General features: G+C 29.0%; 3 protein-coding genes across 3 annotated transcripts; 1 reads left to right on the top strand and 2 right to left on the bottom strand.

The window, feature by feature from the left end:
• Positions 1–3,118: 3,118 nt before the first annotated feature.
• LOC123305071 (angio-associated migratory cell protein) lies at positions 3,119–6,938 on the bottom strand. Its single transcript, XM_044886681.1, has 3 exons — positions 6,325–6,938; positions 4,831–5,226; positions 3,119–3,479 (listed from the first exon to the last, which is right to left on the bottom strand). The coding sequence occupies exons 1-3, from the start codon at positions 6,833–6,835 to the stop codon at positions 3,151–3,153; spliced, it is 1,236 nt and encodes a 411-aa protein (XP_044742616.1). The 5' UTR covers positions 6,836–6,938; the 3' UTR covers positions 3,119–3,150.
• Positions 6,939–8,846: 1,908 nt separating this feature from the next.
• On the top strand, positions 8,847–12,253 carry LOC123304929 (periodic tryptophan protein 1 homolog). The gene is made up of 9 exons (XM_044886482.1): positions 8,847–9,006; positions 9,077–9,135; positions 9,196–9,506; positions 10,267–10,374; positions 10,437–10,583; positions 11,028–11,170; positions 11,355–11,622; positions 11,752–12,015; positions 12,091–12,253. Exons 1-9 carry the CDS (start codon positions 8,920–8,922, stop codon positions 12,207–12,209), a joined length of 1,506 nt encoding a protein of 501 aa, XP_044742417.1. The 5' UTR covers positions 8,847–8,919; the 3' UTR covers positions 12,210–12,253.
• A 179-nt stretch (positions 12,254–12,432) lies between these two features.
• On the bottom strand, positions 12,433–14,708 carry LOC123291904 (DNA ligase 4). Its single transcript, XM_044872363.1, has one exon. It carries the CDS (start codon positions 14,662–14,664, stop codon positions 12,433–12,435), a length of 2,232 nt encoding a protein of 743 aa, XP_044728298.1. The 5' UTR covers positions 14,665–14,708.
• Positions 14,709–14,935: the final 227 nt, after the last annotated feature.

The following is a 14,935-nucleotide window of genomic DNA, read 5'->3' as shown; positions in this document are numbered from 1 at the left end:
CCTCTATAATTTTCTTTGATATAATTTAATTTTATTTCCGCATGCTTCCTAAAATTGGAATATTAGCTTAGAAACTTGAAAAACAAATATTTCTTTTCATTCTCTAAAACATTTTTTTTCATCTTCTTTATAAAGTTATTGGTAACAAAATTTGATTATTATAATAATTAAAAGTTTTAGATTCACTAAACTATCTCACAAAATATTAAAAACTAGATCACCAACTAAAACAAATGAAAAAAATATTCAAAAATGTTTAAAAATATAATCATCAACATCTTATATTATAAAAATCAAGCATGAGAGCATTAAGAACAATAATGTTATGAGTAAAAGAAATTTTTTAATGTGAATAAATTTTTGAGGCGCTCAGGTTTAAAAGTCCGTTCAGAAAATTCATATTGATTTTTAAATTTATTGTATTTAATGTGAGTGAGCTTAACAATCTGAGTACTACAAGCTTTTATAAATAATCATAAACATATAGATTCCCCAAAGGAAAAATTTATTTTTTCTTTTTAATGCAGTCAAAGTTTGTATTGAATGCTATGGAATCCTAAAAATTGCATAACGTATTATTGAATATTAACAATTTGTTAAAAATGAATAAATTATTTTGAATAATAACAAATAATTGTTAAGAGAATTATAAATTATTTTAGATGGATACATTGTTAATTACATGACGTAAAACTATTGTTGCAGTCATGTAATTCAGTGCAAGGAGAAAATTCTTAAGGAGTTGAAGTTTTTATAGCCGGTGTATCATTAATAAGGTGTATCTGTATTAATTTTTTGAAAATTAACAAAAATTGATCTTCCGCTATATGTTCAACTTGAAACCCAGAGAATCCTGTGCACCTCATTTTAAAAATTATAAAATTTTAACTCTTCCTTCCTTTTAATCAACCTGCAATGTACATAAAAAAAACATCATCAATTTTAAAATGGTGGATGACTTGCACCCTTATTCCACCAGAGGAGGTTTACAGCTTGCTATTCCTCACAATAAATTAAGTAAATTTAAGAAAATATCAGTTATTTCAAGCTTAGAAATATATAATAAATTACCTAATTATATAAAGGCCACAGAAAGCACGAACAAATTTTAAAAAAATCTGAAAGATTTTTAACAAACTTATCTTTGTTTATCTGACGAAACAAGCACTATTGTAATAGTCTTTTGTTAATAAAATTATTATTATTATTATTAACGTTTGTAATATTGAAAATATCTCGATTAATCCTAGCCGAAAATACAAACGATAAATTACAAAAAATTGTATTTCGTTAACGGTATGTTGAATCCAGAATTTCATCCTTTATATCGCTCTGCTCGTCGTATGTGAGCACAGCGGTCTTAATATTAATAACTTACCAAGTCCAATTTTAAAAATTTCAGTTTGTGGGTGATAAATAGAATAAACCCAATATGCCTAACAATAATTTTATTCTATTCCGTGAAGAAAAGTCGCTCTTAGTTTATATTTTAACTAGAAATTATAAACCATCAACTCACCCGCTTGATCGTTTCACCTGGGATTAAGGGGTTTTTTCAACTTACAAAAAAGGTTTGAGTGAAATAACGAAGTGGGCGAGTCTGAGTTTATTAAAAACCGACTCTACGAATCAAATAATATAGGAAATTATCTATATTTCGAGTTAACTCCGTCAGGATCCGAAGAGCTACCACCAAGATCTCGAAAAATACAAAAATCATTTTGTGAAGTTTTGATTCGGATTGATAGATGTTGCCTTGGCAATTTTTCTGCTTAGAATTAACAAGCAAAATATTTTTTTTGTGTTTGGCAATAATTCGAAAAAGGTTCAAATTAAAAAACAATTATTCTAAATCTAAATCTCTTGTTAATCTTTCATGGCCATACAACTCTTGCTAGCGACAGGTGTATTTGGTATATATCTGAAAGAAATTTATAAAGTTCTATAATGATGTAAGCATAGTGTGATGATTCTTTTAACATTATTCCTTATCTATATTCCTTTATTGTGAAAACATACATATTTTTTACCTTAAATCTGCAAGTTAAAACGTGGAATTTTGATTTGAAGTTTAAAATAAATTAACACAATAGGACCGACTGTAATTATAATTTGAGCTTAATGAGACTTTTAAGTAAAATATTTATATGATAGTTAATATTCGTTTGCTCACTAAATTAATTTAAAAAATTTATGCATCTTATAAGTCTGTCCTTTTTTTCCCCAAAAATTAATTTTGTACTTTTAAAGATTTTATACATTTTTAATTTAAAAGAATTCCATCCTTATTTTTTGTAAGCATACTTAATCATATTCCTTATTTTCGAAGTTGGTTAATAAATACATATTTTATACTATATATACGTGAAATATATCAAGGTATATTAAATTTAGTCCCAAGTTTGCAACACTTAAAATATTGATGCTACGAACAAAATTTTGGTATAGGTATTCATAAAATCACCTAATTAGTCCATTTTCAGTTGTCTGTCCGTCCGTCTGTCAACAAGATAACTCAAAAACGAAGAGATATCAAGTTGAAATTTTTATAGTGTACTCAGGACTTAAATAGTGAGGTTGAGTTCGTAAATGAGCAACATAGGTCAATGTCTTGAGTCTGTAGGAGCCATCTTGTAAACCGTTAGAGATATAACAAAAGTTTAAATGTAAAAAATCTTCCTTATAAAAAAATGAACAACTTTTTCTTGAAACATTTTAACGTAAAGATCACTGTTTACCCATGAGGGCGCAAATTAGCTTAGAAACATTATGTAGTATGTATATACAGGTACCTATTGTTTATATTTTAAATTTATACGCTACATATATTATGTATGTGTTTGTTTATCTTTCTTTACTTAGATGACACAAAAACAAACGAAAGCATAGTCAACACTGTCTATATATGGTATTTTAAAAATTAACTCAGTCAATTGTTTGTTTTCACTTGTTATAGAAAAAAATTTTGATTTTATTTAACTAAAATAAAGCCATTTGTTACTTCTGCAATATATTTAATCCGTTAAGAAAATACGCATTACTACAAATTAATTTTCAATCAATGCAAAAATATCATATCAAAATATTTATTCTTAAATAAAAATTAACACATATTTACACTTTTTTAATCAAAATTATAAAAAAATAAGATTAGTCGCTGCTAGCACTGTTACTATTTGCGTCTGGATTTATAGATATATCAAATACTTTAACGGTACCATCATCTGATGCACTCATTAAAAATTTATTATCATTTGATAAACATATATCAAGAATAGAATCTGTATGTTCTTTAAATATTGAGATCACTTCACCACTTCGGCCATCAATACCATAAATATTATTTTTATGGACACCTGCCACATACAAAATACCATTTTTATTCCATTGTATTCTTGCTGGGTGCTCGTTTGGTAATTTCACTGATTTACGTAAAGACTGTCGTGAAAAATCCCAAAAATTTATTTCACTACCATTGGCTAAAAAGTGTTAATGCTATTATAAAAATGCATCATTGATAATGAAAAAGCGGCAAGGGGAAATCGCTTCGGGCACGTGAATTTAATTAGGTTGGTTGCTTAGTAAGGAATGCCCTCGTTTTATTGATATATTTTATATTACTAAGTTATGGTGTCCATCTACAACGTGTCTATTTAAGTTGGCTACATATGGAAAACTTTTTTACTATAATGTTCAGCTATTCACTTTTGAACATCGAATTATACAGTGTGTAAACAAATTGAAAAAGTTCGATAGGATTGTTAATGCTCGTTTAGAAATTTATTAAGAACAGATAATAAAAGAAACAGTTCAAGAAATCAGTCTGTGATGTGTAAGAGTGTATTTAAAGAATTTTGTAAAAGTCTTTTGTAATTGTTCTTTTACTAAAAGAACAATTAATAAATGTATGGAACGCGAACGTGGATACGTTGAGACAAAAGCGAACTGAAGATTATTGTTGTCACTTACGTCAGCAATAGTAATTGTGTTTTTAATGTAACGTTTGAAAAATAGATGTTCTGTATTAATTATTTTATTACATTCATTCATTAAATGTGTCAAATCAGCAAATAAACATTTCAAGTATGATGAATGATTAATTACGATAACAGATAACGTGTTTTATAAGTAGGATTTGAAAAATTTAATTTAAAATTGAAGTTGTCAAAACATTCCCATCATTAATAATTCATTCCTAAACAGTTACCTTCAGTTCGTTTTTACCTCAACGTATCCACCTTCGCGTTTCATACATGTAATTTTTATTTTACAAAATTCTTTAAATATACTCCAACATATTTACTATTAACATTTATATCGAACTTTTTCAATATGTGACACCCTGCACATTCGATGTCAAAAGTGAATAGCTGAATGTGAATATTTTCGAAAGCAGAGATTTAAATAGACACGCTACATATTCTAATATAAGTACAATGCATAAAGATTTTCCAAGAAATCTTTAGAAAAAATAATTAATAATTTCAAAAATAATAATTAGACAATTGGTTAATAGCTACTACTATAAGAAAACTATAGAATACTATAAGAAAAAAAGTTAAATATAATGCTTTTGAATTTTCTACATCGGTGGTCTTGTATAATAGGCCGATCGGAATTTTTGGTGTACATTTTAACAAGGCTAGAAATTTGGGAAATCGTGGCAAACTATTTAATTTCGTTTTGAAGGAACAAAATACTTTCGTTTTATAAGGGAAAGTCTCGAGGAAAGATAGCATACTCGTTAGTGTTACCGTTTCTATTCACAATTTCAAAACATTGAGCTTGTGAATTTAAATTTAATGCTTAAATTGAAATTTTGAAACTCACCTGCAGCTAAAATATTACTAGTAGGTCCTATTCCAAATTTAACAGCTTCCGTATAATTCTCTGCATTAAAATCTTCTTTCTTCAGTACAGCAACTTCATTTCCATTTGTAGATTTGATAATTACAATGCCCTCATCTTCGTAACCAATTGCAATTAAATTATTATCACTATAACAATCAATCGCAGTTACTGCTACTTCTTGGCGTTTTTTATAACTACATATTTCTTTTGCAGTTTTTAAATCAAATATTGTCACTGTTCCATCATGGTAACCAACAGCAAGTCGTTTACCATCTGGAAGTAATGCACCGCAAACATTTTCACTACCTCGCCCAAATAATATTTTAAATTCAGTCATTGGGAGCCGCCACATGTACGAATCACCCGATTTAAATCCTAAAAAATGAAATTACTCATAATTTATTTATTGTTCATTCGTTGCGTGCGAAACGAATTTAGCGCCATATGCGGGGATATTTAACTCAATTTTTTAAAGCGATTTCACTTTGGTAATTTTTGACTTTAATAACAAATATTGCGAAAACATTATTAGATTCTTCAATGTCTATTTTAAACAGCCTATAGGGAAAATTGGATAATTAGAATTTTTTATGCTCAACATCAGCCAGCGCGGTGTCCAAGGTTTTTTATTTTAGAAATAAAACTATTGAGTATATCAAAGAATGCAGCTATGTGTAAGGCATACGTGAAATAGCCATTCTTAGCGAGTTCTCAATAACAGCTTCGATTTTGAAAAATAATTTTTTTCAATGTTTCTTTTGTATATCATTTAAAATCATAAACCTCTCAAAGGAGGGAAGTAATCTGGAGGGGGAAAGCTCGATGTCCCGGCTGATAGATCGACGTTCAGTATGGTACGCCGTTTTTGGTATAAGTGCCCATAACAGAAAAAGGCACCCACCTAACATTATAAAGTGAAAATGACTGAAAAACAAGTTACGCCCGCCAGACTAAAAAAATTTGTTAAATGTTAACTTTTTTTTAATTTTTGAATTACGGAATTCTGTTTTGTCTTACAGAAGGCAAAAAAATTGCTGAGACACGATAATCCAAAAATATGTTTTGAATAATAATAATAAAATGTAGATTGTGTATTTTGTGCATTTGACCTTCTACCGCGTCTGGGGGATTGTTAGCCCCTTCGGATTGGTCTGTCTTTTTCAATATTGACTTAAAATGGTCATTTGAACACTGTGTGTAAATTTCAGCTTTTATACTTTAACGTGAGAGAGCTCGGGTACTGCGCCCCTAATTACCTGATACCTACCGAAAGTACCGTTAGTCAAGCTTTGTAGCCCCTAAAGATTGTTCCCTACACCAGTGAGAATTCGCAAAAAAAAATTTCAGCTTTTATACTTTAACGTATGTCTGGCAGGCGCTGGCTCTTACCCTATGAGTTTTTAGTCTAATAGATTTGTATTATTTGATGAGATAAATATTTGATAATTTCAGTCTGGATGTGTAATAACATACCTGCAAACAAAACATTTGTAATAGGATGCCAAAATAGCCAGGATACTTCATCACCCATTGGAGTATTTTCATCATGTAATGTTTTTGATTCAACTTTCCAAACCTTCACGCTGCCATTCATATCACCAGTTGCGACATAAGTTCCAGAATTGTTAAACTTGGCTTCAATTACAGAATCTTCATGTCCTGTACATTCAAAAACTAACTCACCGGTATCTGCATTCCAAACACAGGCTTTGTCTTCTTGCGACGCAGTTACAATTAGTTCATTATTTGGACTAAAATGTGCGGAAAACACTGATTCATTGTGAGTTAATGTAAGTTTTGAAGCTATTTTAGGACAGGTACATTCATCATCGGATTCTGAATCAGAATTGGAATTAATTGATAGTACTTCCACAATTTCAAAATCTCCAGCCGAATCATCTCCAACAAAACCATCTCCATTAAAACCATCATCTTCATTCATTGGACTCGCATCGTCGTCTCTAGGTGGAGTCTCTAATGTCATTTTTTCAATTTTTTGTAATTTCAATTTTATGCGATTTTTCGATTTACGACTTCACGCTGATGATTTGACGTAAGTTATTTTCACACGTGCTTAGGGAATGCAAACATCATAGACCTCTAAAACACCTAGAACTCATTTGTTTATCATGAACATCAAAAGCAAATATTGGACTAGTGCCGAACAAGAAAAAACTGTATCTTGACAAAAAAAGTTCATAAACGATTTTTAAAAGTTTTAAATTTGTTGAAACAGATTTAAAAACAATCTACAGACAAAAAGTAAATAATTATGAATTTACGATTTTTGTGAATAGATCTTTTCATTTCAATTACGACTCATCATTGTTTCGTAATTTCGTATAACAGCCAGTAATAAGTTAGACAAAGGTACAAGATATTTGTTATTCATTTTATCACATTAGTTTTTTAACAAACTGTTCGAAACAAAAGGTAATCACTTTTTAAAATGAAAAGATCTATTGAATTTTAAAGGCAAGCTTTTAGTTTCCACTCCCACGCTAAATATAGCACTTACTTCTAGTAATAGCACAAGCCCAACGCTTAGGAAATGTACAGATAAGGAATACGATCATATATGGCTGTTTGAATCAAAAAGTGTCCACAAAATAGCATTAAATAAAGGGATTATAATGGCGTTAGTAAGCAAAGGGTATATATATCATGGACAAAGGAAAAGAAGGGGCGGAGTGTAATTCATGGATATAGAAATATTTTAATAGGGATGGAGTATAACCAAGTGGGGTGAGTCTCACTCAGGGGAAGAGGCAGAGTATCATTGTGCCTACTTTCTATTGGCTGTTAACTAGGCGCATGCTGAAAGTATGCTCAAAGCCTTCTTTAAGTGTTTTTGATTCGTTTGTAAGCATGGAAACATGTTTGACATATGGTTGACGTATGTGGACAACATAAATAAATAATCTTATATTCAAAAGATATGTAAAATTTGTAAAGAAAAATAAATATGCGAAGTATTTATGCTTGTTTTAAAACAATTTTTTCAACGATATAAGTAACCTAAACGCAACAATATTCTATAGGGCTTTTCATTTACAAAATGATTCTTTTTTGTTTCGGACTGTTTTCAACCAAGTAAAGACATATCTTATATCTTCTATCCTTGTCAAAAAGCGTTGCTTGAAAAAGATAAAATATATTATTATATAATTAACTTTCTCAGGTTGAATAGTTTTTTGACAACTGTCCGAAACAAAAACAAATCGATGAAAAGGTCTATTCAATTTAATGAATATCAATCTTCAACCCTAGTGTTACAACTATTATAAGTTAACTAATGAAATTCAAAAGAAGGCTTAAGAGTGTCTCGAAAATACGTCGATTAATTTTCAAAACTAAATTTCAACGTATTATAGAATTTTTAAAATATGAAATTAATGTAAAAATTTATTTGGGGAAATTATTACTTATTTATGTACTGAATTATGTACCCGTAAACCTAATATTATTTACAATATATTCTTTAGACAATTAGTCGGTCATAGGAATATTAAAGGTATATTCCTTCATCCAAGGGTAATTAGTTAAAAATATTATATTTGTAATTAATTTCTAAATTGTATTTAAAAAAATACATTTTTTTCTTTAGGGATCTACAACACACGCAGAATTCGCTACTCATTTAAATTTTCCCGCATTTGAGAGTGTGAACAGCCGCAGTCAATCAAAAGCAGGCATATTGCTTGAGGCTAACTCTAAAACCATGGATATAGAAATATTAAAATTTAAAACACACGAAATATTATCGTTCTATTTGAATTTCCCGCAAATGAAAGCCGCAGCCAATCAAAAGTAGGCACATTGCTTCCCCCTTGAGTGATACACCCCCCTTGTCTAAAGTAGGACTTTATACTACATCCCTACTATAATTACTAGATCCGTAGTAATAGTATCCGTAGAGTGAGTCGTCGTCATTCAAGCTGCTTCAAGTGAACGCACCCTGATTAATATTTGAGGATATTAAATGTTTGGTTATGTATAATTTAAAGTTTGACACATTTTGACAAGTTCAAGAATTTGATTGCACGTGGTTTATACAGAATTGATGAAATGGAAGAATATGAACAAACAAATATCAATGTAATTCCTTGCTTAAAATGGGTTAAACAAGGAGTTGCAAAAGCTCAGCCAGATAAAGTATTTATATTATTAATTATTATTTAATTTTGTCTTTGTCATTATCTGTTAAAATCATGTATTCTTTTAGATAGAATTTACCCCTAAAGAGGTGAAGGAAATAATCAAGAAAATAAAAGAAGATGCAGAGTAAGATACATAATTTATAAAACTAGAAGAGGTTACTAAATTCATTGCGCATTTTTATAGTGATATAACAGAAGAAGAAAATCAAGCAATTGATGAAACACTTGAAGATGAGACTGAAACTGAGGCTGTAGAAAATGAACCAAGCACTGTTGATCCAAATGATGAATTTAATTTTGCATCTTATGAAAGTGAAGCTGAAAAGCCAAATCCTTTTTTATTGTTTGATCGCATCGTTGAATGTGATGATGGAAATGATTCAGTTGAAGATAATGATGATGATAGTGAGAAAGAGGATGATATTATTAAACCCAATGACAATCTCCTTCTAGTTGGGCATGTTGAAGGAGATGCAAGTATATTAGAAGTTTATGGTGAGTATACATATACTTTTAGTCTGTTGGCTCGGTAATACCCGGGGTTGTAAATGAATTTACATAAGCAATGTTAGACAATTCCAACATTTTTTATTGCTTAATATATCTTAATAATAGGAAATATTCATGTATTTTTTTAATATTTTTAATTCATTGTTTACACCGTTATAACAAAGTAAAAAATATAAATACTGCTTAAAAATGATGTATTTAAGTGTAAAAAAATATTTAAAATACATTATAATTTTGATATATGTAAACGCAGTTTTTTGGCGCTCCCTGTTGATGACGTATAAGTGCGTGATCTGTCAATTGGTGACAGTTCAATGTATAATTTACATTAAAAAAAAATGAATTTACAACACAGAATTTACACTCGTTTTTATTAAGTTTTCTAATAAAAAGTCGTAGAATAGTATAATTTAATGAAATACCATATAAAATGTAAGTAATTAATATCATACAGTATGTCAACAAATTTGACAAGCCCGTACTTTGATGTCACGTCCGTATAAAAATTTCAATTTCCGTATTTTTAAATGCCCTCACTGAGTTTGTACTTTTATTAATTAATTATAAGTAATTAAAAAGATAGTAATTACTAAAATAATGGTTTAGTTGAAATATCCAGTCATTAAAGTTACGGAAGAAAAATATTTGAACCAAATTTAAATTTCATGAATATTCCCTATTGGAGAAAACTCATTAATCTATTTATGAAAGTAAAATTCAAATATTTGTTTTATGTTGATTGCAGTTTATAATGAAGAAGATGATTGTTTGTATTGCCATCACGACTTCTTGCTGCCAAATTTTCCTCTGTGTATTGAATGGTTGAATTTTGATCCATCGGATCCAAAACCAGGTAATACTTGACATTTATTTTCAAAAATTATAAAATTATAAACATTTTATTGGTTTTTGTAGGTAATTTATGTGCTGTTGGCACTATGGATCCCGTTATAGAAGTTTGGGATTTGGATGTTATGAATGGTTTAGAATCTGCTTACGTTCTTGGTCAGAAAAAATCTAAAAAAAAATCAAAATTAAAAGCGAAAGATACTCTTCGCAAAGGTAAGGATGTTGATGATGATAGAGTTTTCGTGGGTATTAAATATAAATTCTAGTAGAATGTAACGTTTAAAAAGAGTGAGGATATTGGGACACTATCGTATGTTTAGTACGTAATCACAGGGACAGGGTAGACTAAAAAGCCAAAAAACCCGCATATCCGCGTTAACTCGACCCCATTAATGGCATGATCAATTCGTAATTAGTGAATGAACGCAATCATTGGGAAAACTATCAATTTTCATGCTTTTATTTGGTTTTTCACCTGGCGGTCCAGAATCCTTTTTAAGAAAAGGCGCTAAATACCTACTCTAAAGTGAGTTTGTCTATCAATCTTTTTCTTGTTGTCACAAGATTCACATAATATTTATATCAAAATAGAAAGGGACACATTTGTGTGTTGTGTTTACATGCAAAAACCTTCAGGACGAACTTATTTATTTATAGGTCATACAGATGCAGTTTTAGCCTTAGCCTGGAATGAAAATTACAATCATGTACTAGGTAGTGGCTCAGTTGATGAATCCGTTTTATTGTGGGATTTAAATATTGGAAAACCTAGTGAAGATATCAGAGTATTTAAAGAAAAGGTAAGTTTACAATTACCTTTCCAAAATTCCCACGTTAATTCAAATTTCTCTTACTTAAAAAATTGTTACATTTATTATTAGCGTTAAAAATTATATTGCGCTTAATTCCTCAACCTGCATGTATTGTGTGTTGTGTTTTATTCAATAAAAATAATTTTTAGAATTTTAATTTTTATTTTAATAGGTTCAAAGTATTCAGTGGCATCCATTTGAATCGCATTCATTGTTAACTGGTAGTTGTGACAAAAAAACGCGAGTATTTGATTGTCGAGATAATCCAAAACAAAATTGTTTAGAATGGGAACATTCAGGTGAAATAGAAATAGTCACGTGGAATAGTTTCGAACCATTCTGTTATTTAACTGGTACAAGTGATGGGTATTTATCATATATTGATTGTAGAAATAAAACACCACTATGGAACTTCCAAGCTCATGAAAAAGAAATAACAGGTTAATAATTAAATAAGCTCTAAGTCCTTTTAGCCGATAAATCACTAGTGTTTAAGTGAAATTACTTAATTATCTCAGCTATGAACTGAAAACTAATTTTATTTGCTGAATTTTTTTTTTTAATTTAAGGTATATATGTGAGTTCTAAATGTCCAGGATTAGTTGTAACATCTTCCCATGATGGAAATATTTCAACATGGGATTTATATAATAACAATGTAACCGATGACTATAAATGTGAAACACAACCAACGAAAATAAATGAAAAACATATAAATATCGGACAAATACAATGCTTTGGATCATGCCCAAATAATCCATTTGTTGTGGCTGCTGGTTCAGATAATAAGAATAAAAATTTAAAAGTGATTAATTTACTAAATGATGATTTAGGTAAGTTCATTTATACATAACGACATTGATTTGAATTTTTTATTTAAAATTGTTTTCTATTTTTATAAATTTTAGTGAATGGAAGATTTTCAAAACGAAAATTAATTGAAATGAAAGTGGAAAATGAATCATCAGAGTTAGGTGATACGCTAAATGATATGAATAATTTATCACTTAAAATGGATCAAGATTAATCTATTATTATTAAATTGTTATTTAATAAATTTATTTACTATAATATTTCGTTTTATTTTTCTTTCTTTTATGAGAAATGAAACCATTTCGATGTACCTAAATGCATTCGTGACGATTAAGGTTTCAAAAATCTTAGAGTTGCCTATCTATTTTATATGATTTCCCAGGATTTAATATATGAAAAACAATTATTTATAAAATTTTATCTATTTTTATTTATTGTCAACAAATGTCCATTGTATTTGACATATTATTTAAACAGTTTTCTAATGAGTTATAATCGGCATGTCTCGTATAATGATCACAATACGAATCAAAATTTAAATTAAATTCTTTTTTTCGTTCCAATGTACATACTAAAAGCGCATCTTCAGGATTCCAATCAATATATTTTTGATTTGCAATAATTTTTAATAACCAACTTACTTTTACGATATCTCGCTTATTTAAATTTATTTCAGTTTGTATTAGAAAATTTCTCTTATCACCAATTAATAAACAATCTTCATGATTCTTATAATTATTTATTACAATACCACCATTTTCGATTATTAACTTTTTTATATCAGTTTCTGTTAGATTTTCGGTACCAGATAATACAGAGAATTTTCGATCATTCAATATACGATTTAATGGTACTATTGGCTCAGTTTTAATATTTTGAATTGTATCATTATCACTGGTAATAAGTAAATCATTAATCGTTGGTAATCGTGCTAATTTAACAACAGGCTTATCATGTTTATTTGAAACAAGCTCACGATATTCACTTAATTTTAAACATTGATCGAAGGGTTTGTCATATCGAACACGAACAATCCGCGGAAATCGTAATGTATACTTTGTTATGAAATTATCAGAACGATGTAATTCTGAGGCTTTTATTTCTAATATAATCGAATGTTTGGGTTCAATCCAAACATGTGGTTTCTCTTTACCCCATTTCACCATTTTTGGCATTTTATCATTTTTTCCTACTTTTTGCCAATGTGGTCCCAATTTTATCTGTAACTTTATTAGGTCATTTTTTGTTAAACCTAAACCAGATTGTCCGATCGATACGTAATTATTTTGTGTTTCATCGAAAACGGCTAGTAAAAATGTTGCAATTTGCCCACTTTGACGGCCGTCCCCGTAGTATCCTCCAATAATTAATAAATCTAAATCTGTTATTAATCCTTCAAAGTAATCTGGTTTGATTTTAATCCAATTTGATGTACGTTTATTCGATAAGTAGAATGAAGTAGGATCTTTAATAACGATCCCCTCTAAATCATTACTTATCGCTTTGGTTAAATATTTAAGAATATCGTTGTAGTTTTCTAAATGGTTTACGATGCTAATTTTAATAAAATCGTTCTCATATTTTAATAAATTAGTTTCCAATAATTTCCTTCGTTCTTGCAACGGAGCTTCAGATAAATTCCGATGATTTAAATAAATAATATCGAAAATAATAAACGATGCTTGGTAGCTACTGGTATCCTTGACTTTTTTAATATCATAATTAAAACCTTTGGTTCCGTATTTCTTCGTATTCAAATTAAACCCCACCATTTCCCCATCCAGAATAACATTTTCAACAGTTGATATTAAAATTGAAGGAATTTCATTAGTTAACGCTTCAAATGGGTAAACATGTCCATTTCGTGAAAACCATTTACATTCCTTTTTATTACGATCATAATGTAACTGAAATCGTTCACCATCGAATTTTTCCTCAACGAAATAATTAATTAAAGCTATTTCGGATAATAATTTTTTCGACGCTTTAATAGAAAGCATTGGACGTATGAATTGAAACAAATCTAATCCATTCCCTTCGATAATACGTTCGGGTTGGATGCAATTTTTTATAATCGAATATAGATCGTTATTGTGTTCGAATAAACTTACTGCTCTTGGATGAAATAATGTTAAAATACTTTCAGGTGTTAAACCTAATCGGATATTTTTTAAAATGATTCGAATAATCCATTTATTTTCGACAGGTGACAAGATATTTAACAAATTTTTATAAAAGTCTGATTTTTTTGAAATGTTTGTTAAATATTCGTTAATTTTAAAAATATTTAATTCACTTGGTGGTGTATTATGATACCGATATAATATTTTTGATACAACTAACGCGTAGTCTTTGGAACGTTTCATTTCTGGATAATCGTTTATGTATAACATTTTATAATCATCTGAATGTTTATCAATGTTAAATGTATGTGCAACATATTTTCCAATTGCAGCCTCTTTCATTCCATATGTAGTTCGTGATTTATCAAATTCTGGTAAAATTAATCGTAATATGTTAAATATTTGATTTACATCTTGTGTCTTAAATACGTTATTAAACAAGTTTACAAGGGTTTCACATTTTTGTTCTTTGCTGTCTACTTGCACAATATTCTCTAAACAATTACACAGATTGTAAAATGTTATCTTAGACAATTCACATTCCATTTTAAATTCATAGAAAATTATTTTTATAAAGGAAAAATAACATATTAACCGGTACCTTTTGTAAATCAAATAATATAATAATTAATTTGACATTTCCAAAGTGTCAAAATAAAAAACATGTGTTTAGCTCATAGAAGTGATAACATAGAACCGTAATGTGGCCATCCAAATGGTTGATCGTTATAGAGAGAGACCTAAAAAAAGTACGCGTATAGCTGCTTTTGTCTGTCTTATATTACTTTTATGAAATAGACCTTTTTCACATTTCTTT

The sequence above is a fragment of the Chrysoperla carnea genome, chromosome 1 (assembly GCF_905475395.1).
Source record: "Chrysoperla carnea chromosome 1, inChrCarn1.1, whole genome shotgun sequence".
NCBI classification, from domain to species: domain Eukaryota; kingdom Metazoa; phylum Arthropoda; class Insecta; order Neuroptera; family Chrysopidae; genus Chrysoperla; species Chrysoperla carnea.
The sequence above is the reverse complement of the archived record's forward strand: the minus strand, read 5'-3'. Positions and strand labels throughout refer to the sequence as shown.

Bases quoted from the DNA above. Each gene is read 5' to 3' on its own strand.
- LOC123291904 (XM_044872363.1), bottom strand. From the start codon at position 14,664: ATGGAATGTGAATTGTCTAAGATAACATTTTACAATCTGTGTAATTGT.
- LOC123304929 (XM_044886482.1), top strand. From the start codon at position 8,920: ATGGAAGAATATGAACAAACAAATATCAATGTAATTCCTTGCTTAAAA. The intron at 9,136-9,195 runs GTAAGATACATA...GCATTTTTATAG, and splicing joins AAAATAAAAGAAGATGCAGA to TGATATAACAGAAGAAGAAA. The intron at 9,507-10,266 runs GTGAGTATACAT...TGTTGATTGCAG, and splicing joins AAGTATATTAGAAGTTTATG to TTTATAATGAAGAAGATGAT.
- LOC123305071 (XM_044886681.1), bottom strand. From the start codon at position 6,835: ATGACATTAGAGACTCCACCTAGAGACGACGATGCGAGTCCAATGAAT. The intron at 5,227-6,324 runs GTATGTTATTAC...TTCATTTTTTAG, and splicing joins TACAAATGTTTTGTTTGCAG to GATTTAAATCGGGTGATTCG. The intron at 3,480-4,830 runs GTGAGTTTCAAA...AACACTTTTTAG, and splicing joins TAGTAATATTTTAGCTGCAG to CCAATGGTAGTGAAATAAAT.